The sequence below is a fragment of the Anser brachyrhynchus genome (genome assembly GCF_964034855.1).
Source record: "Anser brachyrhynchus genome assembly, chromosome: 2".
Taxonomy (NCBI): Eukaryota; Metazoa; Chordata; class Aves; order Anseriformes; family Anatidae; genus Anser; species Anser brachyrhynchus.
Window position 1 is genome coordinate 54940205 of NC_137695.1, and position 10997 is coordinate 54951201.

Sequence of the window (10997 nt, forward strand, 5' to 3'; positions counted from 1 at the left end):
TCAAATTTAAAAGTTAATGCTCATTTTATAGTTCATGTTCAAACAGGATGGTTAACTGTCTTGTTTGTCTCACAGAGGGTCCAACACCTGTGACCAGTAGCAGTGCATCTGCATTTTCTGCTCCTTCTGGAGAATTTCTGGATTTAGACAAACTCAAGAAGCCTGAAGGAAGCTGGGATTGGGAGACCTGCTTGGTTCAAAACAAAGCAGAGGCCACGAAGTGTGTAGCCTGTGAAAGTGCAAAGCCAAGCACCAAAGCAGAGCTCAAAGGTAATACTTAATGATTAAAACGAGGATGCATATTCTGTGATTTATTTTTTGGTTTGCTCTGATTTTTTTTATTTTCTTCCCTGTTAAGCACAATTATTTTTTCCTTTGAGGTGTGGCAAAATTATTCGTTTTTCCTGTAGGAATATTGCCTAGATAACATCTGTTTCCACACTTTTCCCCAAGAATAAGTTTATCCTTTTTAGAGAAAAGCTTTCATTAATGACGTGCTTGTTCTTTACATGCCCTACACTTTGTTCATTTGGAGTTCAGACTAAAAACATCAAAGAAGTTCGTATACTTTTTAAAGCCAGGTGGTGGGCAGAAAACACAATTGTGAAAAGTTTTATGTAGAGAGGAAGCATGGGGTTTTCTTGTTTGTTTTACTGTTTGGTGGGTTGTTTTTTAAACAGTTTTGACTGGAAAGATCAGGACTAGAATGTAGTTCAAACCTTCACGTACTGCAGATACACCGTGGGTTACGGACTTGACATTCACTTATTTCTGCAGGTTTTGGTGCTGCGGCTGCGTCCACAAAATGCTGCCTTGCCATCATTTACATTCGGTGTTCACTCAGAGTGTTCAGGTGCAGAGTCTGCAGCTGCCTCACAGTTTATTTTGGGAAGGACAGAAGAGAAGCAGTACTTGCAAACCAGTACTTCAGGTAAACAGTGTATCTTTTGTCTTCACTTGTGCGCTTATGTCCATCAAGTAAGACCTCTGAAACCATACTAGAAAAAATCTGCGGGATTTGATATGTTCATGTACTAGAGCTTTAGAAAAAGTTTAATTCCTATATGCAGCATGTCTTCTGTCCTGGTTATTGGTACGTACGCAATTAGTAGCAATCCCTTTTTTGATCTCAACACTAGGTTTAGAAAAAAAATTGCGACACCTTAAGGAACCTGTCCTGCATCTCATACAAGCACAGAAGTTGTAGTGTCTCAATGCTAGCAGTACAGTTGGTGGTAAAATCTTTAGTAGGGTGAAATAGAGGCCTCACACTTTTCAGAGAAAAAAAGAGATGAGAGAGAGTATCTTATTCCCACGTACTTGCAACTATGCTGCAGAGTGTACTGCTGTTACTCTAGTGCTACAAAGGTCCAAAAATCACTGAACAGTTATTAGCCAGTTTTGTATTCCTTTAATTTGTTGAAAGACTGCAGTAGAGGATTGAAGTTTTTATTGAGGATCACTGTGTGGAAAAATTCTGATTGTTAAATGTCATTTGTATGACTTAAGAACCACGTTTTAGAGTACAGAATTCAGTATTAATTCCAGAAGGGGTAAGGGGAAGGACATTAGCTAGTAATCCCGAACAAAAGCAGTGTATAGAGCTATACTGATTTTAATCGCAGTATTCTTACAGTTGACCTGTTACTGAACAGATATGTTTTGGGGAGATATGGTGGCCAGGGAGGCGTGTGTGTTTGTGTGCTTCCTCTTTTAGTTAAGGTTCTGGGGTTTGGTTTAGTCAGGAAAATTCGATGAGGCACCTTGTGTAAAAGGAAATGTTAACCAGCATTTTTCAACACGGTGTAGTCCCTTAAAAGTGTCATAGATGAAAAGAGGCCATAAACGCTGGGGGAAAAAGTTAGTGGGAAACTGAGAGCAGGATCACATTCAGTAGTGAGAGAGCAGCAGCCTAGGGAAAGCTGATGAATGACTGTAACAGATAGTTCTATTTTAAGTGTAAAACAACACTCAGTACTTTATAATGGTGGTCTTACCAGAGGGTTCTTCTCCATGGCTCCTAAAAGCACGTCTTGAAGGCATTCGAGTGCAGTGAACTTAAGCTGTAAGAGTTGGGCTGGTAAGCTTGGCCTGATTTGAAGCTGTAGGCACGGGGCTATAATTTCTGAACAGGCTACAAAAGAAACTGTACCACTGTGCTTTTCAGTGCTCCGTTTAGCAAAGCCATCAAATTGTTGCAGGCAATTGATGTTGTTCTTCTAAGAGCACCTGAAAGATATTTTTGTTTGAAGAGTTCAGAGGTACCGGTTAATACTGGTTCAGATAATTACAGCCAGCTCTTGGTGTTTGTGACCAATAAAGTTTGTGGCTCCAAAAGGAGTGGGTTAGTGCTAACTGATTAACTGCTGTATATGCAGAAATATGGAATCTGATTACTTACGCAGAGAGCACTTAAAATGTATTGTTTTGCTGGCTCTCAGTGAGTTGCATCTTAATGCTACCAAGGAATAAGCTTTTTGCTTCTGGCCCAAGTGTTTTAATTTGGTGAAAGCCTTTTCTGTGCACGTGCACATGCCAGAGAGGTTGCTTAAGTAATAGAAGCTATAGTAGCTGCTATCTTCTGTTTTTTGTAGAAGACAGAATCTGAATTCGTTAGCTTTGTAACTGTTATGCATACTAGAATTGGTTTTCTCCCTTTTGAAAATAGTAGAGGGTATGCCTATGTCAGATTTGGTGAGCAAGGTGAACAGATGAGGGCACTGCAAGACTGCCAGAACGCACCAGGTCTGGGGGGAAAAGGAATCCGGCTGAGCATAGGAATTTCTAAAAGGTAACCAAGGAGTTGTGCATTGATACAGTTATTCTAAATAATCAGATTCTTGTAGCTCTGCCTTTGGAAAGTCTGTGGCCCTTGCTGTAGTGGCTGTACACAGGATGCAGTCTACAAAACCAGAAATGCAGAAGTCCTATGTTTTGACTCCCTGGATTCATCAACCTGCTTCAGGATGGCTGGGGGAATCCAACTGTTAAGTCTAGCCAGACAGCGCAACTTGGGCTTAGCTGCCATTGTAACCAGCCTTGTTTCTCAACAGTAGCAAAGCTGAATGCATTGGTAAATATTTTCAGGTTTGGGCCTGCATAAGGTAGAAGGGACAACAAGTGGTTTTATATGCTAGGGAGTTCTTGTTCTTAGAGCTTTCCCTCTAGTTTGAGAGAAGCACATAACTAGTTTTACAGTGGGTTGACAGGAAAGAAGTGGGGGGGAAAAATGGGAACGCAGGGAGAAAGCCAAAGGCGTTATTACTAGAACAGGTTTAGAATGCTATTCTTTGCTTTTCATGAGCTTAGGGCAATGGGGAGTTTAAAGCTTAGCACTTCCTGAGAGGGTTTCTTACTCTACCGGCTCAGTTCTATCACTTATTTAAGGCAATTCAGGTCTCTGAACGGTTAAAGAATTGATACCAAATTTGATGAACTTTGATCCAGGATACTGACAAAACAGGACTTCATATAAACAATTTCAGTATGTTCATGAGGTTAGCTTGTGTGTTCTGTTAAATAGTAAAAAATGACACTTCTGTTTCTGTTTACCTAGCATAATTCTGCAAATGTTGCCTCCTTCTGCTTTAGAATGGAAATGCTCTTCTCCAAGAGAGCACTGTCCAAACTTCTTTGCCAAAATTTTTTGATTAAATTAATATCGTTTTATTTTGAAAACAAGAATAAGCCACAAACATGTTTTCTTGCTTCGGCTATCCAGAAGAACGTCAACAGTATTTTCAGATTTTCCTTCCCTACACAACTGTATGTAGGAAGAGTGCAGTTGGAAGCAGAAGACCTAAGATGATGTATCTTCTGTTTGTTTACTACAGTAACAAGACAATGGATTACCTCTTTATTAGAACTTGTGTAGCTTTGCAGTATTGAAACAAATGTAGGTATTAAAATACACATCAGTAATACGTTTCTGAATGGCTGAGTACCGTGCTCTCTTAGCATTGAAATACCCAGCCATTGGATTAGTTTGTCCCCCATGTTTGCTTAGTTTGGAAGCTATTTCAGAATGCCTTCAGCTTGTATTCTTCCCCAAAAGCATAGAACTCACTTCTCTGCATCCCCAATTCAAGTCAGAGAAACTGGGCATTGCAAACACAGGAGGTCTGCCTGTACAGAATCAGTGAAGACAAGTCTAAACAGCGGATTTTTTGAATATGCAGCTGGGTTATCTGAATGTTCTTTATGCAGTGTACATCAGTTTTAGTACAGATAGCACTTGTCTTGGTTCTTGTCATTAGTCTGAAGCTGCCCCTGAGAAAATCTTGAAAGGGAAAGTAGTGAAAGCTAATCAGCTGGCCCTTTCTTCTTAAGAACTAGTGTATTTTGTAATTCTCCCACTAATAATAAGGCGTCATGCTGAAGAATCGCGATTGTGTTGTTAAGCAAGACTGACTTCACCTGAGCAGTATAGTTGGCAGCTGTTGAATGTTTAATGGACTTTAAACAAACAAAAAAACTGAGCAGGTGGAGGTAGACATGGCAAACTGACAGGCAGCGTCAGATGCTTCTTTGAAATGGATAATCTGACTCCATTCCCTTCTTTCTGGAAATAAGATCTAGTAATTAACCAAACAAAAGATAGAAGGGTTAAGACTGCATCTTTAAAGCAGCTGTGCTTGATAAATGTCTCTGGTCTTAAATCAATCTTTAGCAAAGCACAGAGACTTAGCAGCAGCTTGCTTATGCCAACGCTAAAAATACTTGATGTGTACAGGTAACCATGTCAAGGCTCTGGAGTTAATCCATGAGAACAATTCCTTCTGGTATTGGCAAAGGTGAGGATGCTTGCTTCTATAGAAATGTGGTTTTGAGCTGTGACTTAAGCTGTCACTTAGGTGACTGTTTAGGAAAGCTTCCTTTTAAGTTTTGAAGTATGTAAGCTGACAAATTGTTTAAGTTCAGAACTGGGTTTACAGTCTCTTGTTCTCTGACTGTATGCAACTTCTCATGTTTCAGACTGAAAGCAGAATTGCAGCGGTACCAGTCATACAACTATAATGATTATTGCCAAGAGTACCAGAACTACCACTCGCAAAGGAGTTACGATGCTTACGCTGACTACAACTACAGCTCCTATGCTCCCTATGACAGCATGCAAGCTGTTGGAGACTGCTCTTTAGGAGATTCTTTAATGGCTCCAGCTGTTTTTGAGGTAAAGATAGTGCACGCTTGCTGTAAAGAAAATATTTCACAGATAATACGTTGTACAGATTTGTGTGAATCAGCAAAAAGAATCCGAAGTTGAAAACATGCTTTCTGCTTAGTGTGAAGTTAAAAGAGCAGATTCCATTCAGAGGTGTTTGTATTTAAGTGCTTAAATAGTAAATCCATAGAATTAGTGATTTATACACCATTATTTGTTCACGCATACCAAAGAATGGTTTTGACAGCATAATTGCGTACGCTTCTTCTGTTCCTGTTCTTCTGATTTGCTTTGCTTAAAGCAAATTAAACAGTTGTTGTAAGTGGTCTTATCGTGGTCAATGTATTAGTTGTGACCTCCGGAAGTCCCTTCCAACCTGTACTGTAATATTGGCTTTCTTCTAAAAATAAATAGATAAAATGCCATCTATCCTTGTAGTTGTAGGAAGAAGGAATGGGTTGAGACTGCAGCACTTTGAATCTGTGATGCTTTCTGAAATGAGTTATGATTAAACTTAGCCTTTTCTGTCTTTCAGGAATCTTCAGTTATGACTGCAATCGGTGATGACCTAATTACTGACGGTAATAAGGGTTCTATCATTGTCACTTGAGTTTAGCCATCCTTGTGCCTTTTAACAATACAAGCCAACCTCTACTGGATGAAGAACATCTTGAAAATTCAGCTGAGGTCAAACCTCTGTGGGGTTGATCTGCAATCAGCTGGGGTTTTAAAGCTGATACAGCATACACTGACCGCATCAAGTAAAACGGGACACTGTCAATGCTTCGCAGCAGGTTTCTTGTACCTGTGCCTTCATTCCCATTTGAAAATGGTCTAAGACAGAATTTTGTTCTTTGTATTGGTTCCGCTAAACAGATTTTATATTAGAAACTCAGTAATATGCAAAAGCTTTGTTCTCCACCCTGAGGTAAAAGCTTATGGTGCAGATTCCAAAAGGAGGATTCAGCTTGCACTTACAAATACGGTACAAAACATATTTGTGTCCTGGAAGGTTTGCAAAGTTCCTCACGTGGAGGCATTTTGTGTTAGTGTTTAGAAACTATCCTATGTAACGTGTATTGCCGTAGAAGTGAATTAAATGACTCTTGGGAGGGTTTCATGGCTGATTATCCTTAAACGTTATCTTTACTATCTTAAACATTGTCTTTGTCTTTATCTTGAAAGACAATTCTAGTCCCAGCCTTCTAATATACAAATTCCCAAAAGTTGGAGCTGTGAGGCTCAAAATTTTAGAGGACTAAATACCTCACTAAAATTAGTAGATCTAATAGCTTATTACACTTAGCTTAAAATACATTTTATTAGCCATTTCACGTGAAGTTTTTTTGTGCGAATGTCTCAGATTTGATACTTGGACTTACCAGGCTTTTATTTTCAGATCCACAGCTCTACTTGGATGTTGATGAAATGAACAGACAATTCACGGAGACAAGCGAAGAACTCTACGATTCACTCATGAATTGTCACTGGCAACCTCTGGATACGGTCACTTCTGAAATCCCCTCTGCTATTTAAGTGTCTTCTAGAGCATGACCGTTAGGACCAAAGTGCTAAAACTACATTTCTTCTACATTATTCTAGCTCATAAGTTTTAAAGCACAATGATAGGTTGGGGTTTTTTTGCTATGCTTTTGACAGTTTCTGTAATCTTTTTGTTCATCACTCTCTTCTTGGAGCATCATGAAGTCATGTAAATATTCGAGAAATGTAAAGAGGTAAATGGGGTCTAAAGATAGACTTGCCTGTGTAAATAAAAAATTTGTTTCTGCAAACCTGCCAGCAAGGGATTTTACTTGTACCTGTGTGCAGCACGTTCTCTTCCGGCTTATGGAATTTAACAAGGTAGTAAGGGTATTTCATCTGTCTTTATTTTTATATGGGCATTAGGACACAAGCAAAATCTAGCTTTCCCTTGTTTTCCTGGTTCCTTAGGTAAGCGACAAGCCAAGCCTTTCATGTGCTTGCTTAGACTGGAAGTATGTATGGGAGACACTCACAGGCCTTGCTATGGAAACACCTGTGCCCACTTTTTCCTGCAGGCTGCTGGCTCTAACTGTACTACTGATACATGCTAGGTCAGCTAAAATCGGCTTATAAATAGGGTATGTTAAGCATACGGAAGTGTAGACTTCAACTGCCATAGCTACAAACATCCCGTGGAATGAGGATGGTGTCTGCTGGCACTCTCTGCATCAGCATTCAGTTTTCCCTTGCCCTTCTTACTGTTAGACTTCTCAGCTGACGCTTTACAGCGAAGAAATTGCTACAACATAATCCGTGTTCTTAAACCTAAAAAAAAAAAATCTTGGAGAAAACAACTTGCTGGTTTTCCCTCCTTGCTGGCAAGGAGAAAAATAGTCCACCAGGAACAACAAAAAAATCCTAGTAACAGCTCCTTAAGTTATACCCTCTGCTACCCTCTCTAATTGCTCTGGTCTTCCTTCATTCACGGTAATGAAGTTTTAAAGCTCTGGTAGAAGGATGACAGTACTCAAGTCAAAGGAGATGAGAGCAATGAGGAAAGCTTTGCTTTAAGCTAGAGCAGTCTTGCGAGTTGCTGCCTTTATGCTGTTCTTATCTTGAAGGGTACAGAGTCTTTTCCAGTCATAGGGACTCCATAACCCTATGAATATGGAGAAATAGTTGCTAATTAACAGTGTGTATAATAAGTAAGTGAGGCTGGAAACAAAAGAATATTCCTCCAAGAAAAAAAAGGAAGCAGAAATTACTGTACTTAATAGCTGGGGAAGCTGTTAAAGCTAGTTGACACAGTTGTGGTACTGCCGTGTGTGTTTTGGGGGCAACATAAACCATAATTGCTGTGATGGCAGGTAAGAATCCAATTCTTTTTTATGGCTTAGTGTAGTTAGTGAAAGCAGTGGTCCTAAGCTGCATGCTGTTCTTAAATGTAATGCAAATTCTCTTTTGTGACTCCTCAGTACTTCCAGGTTACTTGTAGCTGATCACCAGCAACCGCTTCTGTTAGCTATTAGCTGTTGGGTTTTTGCTAGGAATACTTTCAGTCCTGAATTGAAATGATGACATCCTGAAACAGAAGAGGCTCTTGGAGTATTGTAGGAAGCACATTCTTCCTGGTTCTAGTGCAGGTGTACACGTAGGAGGAGACAGAAGGCAAAGAACCTCACATAGGTGGAGGGGGTGAGGTGGCATCACAGTTAGAGCTGTTGCAGTTAACTCTTCCCAAAGCATGAAAGCAACGTGGCTGGGAACAGGGATTTGTTGGGTTGCTTCTTTGTGTGAGCCAGGGAGTCTTTTGAGGGGCAGATTAATAAGAATATGACACAAGGTAGAGGTGGAATAGATGAAGCAAAGAATCTGGGTGGGAAAAGGGTTGCTTGTACGTGTCTATGGAATTGTTTCAGGGGACTGAGCTGGGGCAAATTCAAGATAATAGATGCAGCCTCCTTGAATTTGGATGGCAGTGCTGAAGCTTCAAAACCTTACAAGGTTTGATGCCACTTCAATTGTAGTGCATAGCTGTGGTACTTGAGCTCAGAAGTGCAAACTGCACAGGATTTTTTTATCTATTTTCTTCAACGTGAGCAGCAAAACATCTTCCAGGAATGTGCCTGGGTGCTACGCTGCTTTGACACGGCTTGCTTTGCATCACCAAACACAGTAGTTAGGTTGCATCGAGTACTTTGTGGAAACATTCATTGTGTTGTCACCCAGAAATGGGATGCTACAGATGTGTGTTGGCCCGGCAGTATCAGTGCTGGTTTTTGGCCTTTGAGAGGTTGGTCCATAACATGTGACCTGTGTAACGAGAGGCCCACATAGATTGGTGACTTCATTAAGTCTGATGCTGTGGTGGTGTGTGACCCAAGGCCCTGAACGTCAGAAAATCAGGCTGTGGCCACCTATTTTATGCAGACTTTGCCTATTAACAAGGTCTCTACACTGTACGTTAGAGACGTGCGCCTCCTTTTCCGGACTAGATAGTGAAAATACCAGTTTTGTAGTTCAGTGAATGAGATTGGTTGGGCTGTTTGTTCTCCAGAGCTGAAAAATGTTGGGAGTGTATTCTCTTGGAGTCCACAGAAATGAAAATGATGAGAGGAAGAGAACGTTGGTTGCAGCCCGTGTGCTGCTGTTATAAAGTAGTTCTCTGATGTCTTTTTCCCTCTGCTGAGACTTATCAGCCTATCGTCCTTTCCTGTTAGGAGCGCATACCTGGCTTGGGATGGTGTGCGGCAGTGCAGATTCTTTACCGTAAGAGCACAGTGAATGCCAGACTTCTTCCTGTACTGCCGTGTTAACCATGAGTCACAAATTCAGGAAGCAGTGATTGCATCGGAACTGCTAGAATGCTTTGCGGAGTCTTTTTACTGGGTAAACTTCACAGCTGCAGTTACAACTTCCAGCCTGTGTTAGCTGAACACATCGTACTGGTGCCCGCCATCAGTTTGACAAAGATGGGATTGCAGTAGGAACTTGCTTTCTTCCTTCTTTTTAATTAAACAAGTCTTTGAAGCAACTTTTCCAACACCGCCATACTTCACTTCTTCCAGTTATTTTCTGTTTTACTTAGCTGAAATGTTTTTTTTTCTTCCAAGCTTGAGGAAGTTCTCTACAAGAATGTCCCGTAATGATTTCATAAACTCTTTTCGTTGTACCTAGCTGCAACAGAGAGTGCTTTTATTCAAAAACCTGCTGGTTTTCTTTTCCAAGAAGTAGTGGGGTTTTTCCTATCTCTTCACTGATGGGAAAGGCTGTAGGACAGTAGCTTGAGGGGCTACTAATGCTGTCATCAGTGAGCCGGGAAAAGGCAGGAGTCCGAAACGGGTAAAAAGTACTTAAAAGGATACCAAAAGAGTAAATGGTACTTAAGCCGTGGATGTTTCTTTTTGCAGGGATGCTCCGGACCAACCGCTTCTTTCTAGCGCTACCTCAAAGTAACTTGCAGACAGAACTCACAGGGAAGGTTGATCAAATGGTGATGATCGCTGTCATTCTGCTGGACACGCAGATACTTGCCTTTCGTTTTGGCTCATTTTTAATAGCAATTAACTTCAGTGCCTCGCGTTAATAGACACCGTTTGACTGCATCGGCAAATGTTTCTGAGTCGTGAGTGTCATTAAAGGCCTGTCACCCTATGGAAATCCTTCTAAATAAGAAAAATGGAATTCAAATAAATAAATAAAGCAGCGTTTGAACTTATGAGCAAACCTAGCGTAGCTGCCTTTGACGCTGATCTGGAGGAGAAAAATCACGTTATCACACTACTATGGTTGCCTTAATAGGTTTGGTGTACATGAGGGAGGGAAGCATTATGTGATGTTTGCCTAGCTATTACATGGCCAATGCAGGAGGGGTTTTAGTCAGTTCCCTGAGCACGTATTGTTGCAGAAGTCGGTGATTTCACTGCCCAATGTCTGTTCTTAAGGGCACGATTCACGTCCCGTTATCGTTTTTATTATTTATTTATGTGTTTATTTTCTGGGGCGGCGATCTGTCACGATGCCCATCGTTCCCCTGCCGTGGGGTAGAATTTAGCGTGACGACTGCTTCCCGGACCAACGGGGCCACGAATCCGGCCTAAAACACTGCTTGTGCGTTGGTTGTCGGCGTGGGGGCTGTTGGTTGTCGGTGCGGGGGTATCGGTTGTCGGTGCGGGGGTATCGGTTGTCGGTGCGGGGGTATCGGTTGTCGGTGCGGGGCTTTTCTGACGAGCACTGTGGGCTCGGGGCGCCGTCCCACGCCCGGCGCGGTGCTGCGGCACACCGGCGGTCGGCGCCACGGCGCGGGGAGGCTCTGGAGGTGACTCCTAGCCCCGTGCTTACGGTGGCCGGG

The 10997-nt window shown here is 41.5% G+C and overlaps 1 protein-coding gene across 1 annotated transcript; it reads left to right on the forward strand.

The window, feature by feature from the left end:
* The first annotated feature begins 37 nt into the window (after positions 1–37).
* Positions 38–6951, forward strand: LOC308188778 (tRNA selenocysteine 1-associated protein 1-like). Its single transcript, XM_080578190.1, has 5 exons — positions 38–270; positions 778–931; positions 4975–5170; positions 5697–5742; positions 6561–6951. The coding sequence occupies exons 1-5, from the start codon at positions 48–50 to the stop codon at positions 6695–6697; spliced, it is 756 nt and encodes a 251-aa protein (XP_080434316.1). The 5' UTR covers positions 38–47; the 3' UTR covers positions 6698–6951.
* Positions 6952–10997: the final 4046 nt, after the last annotated feature.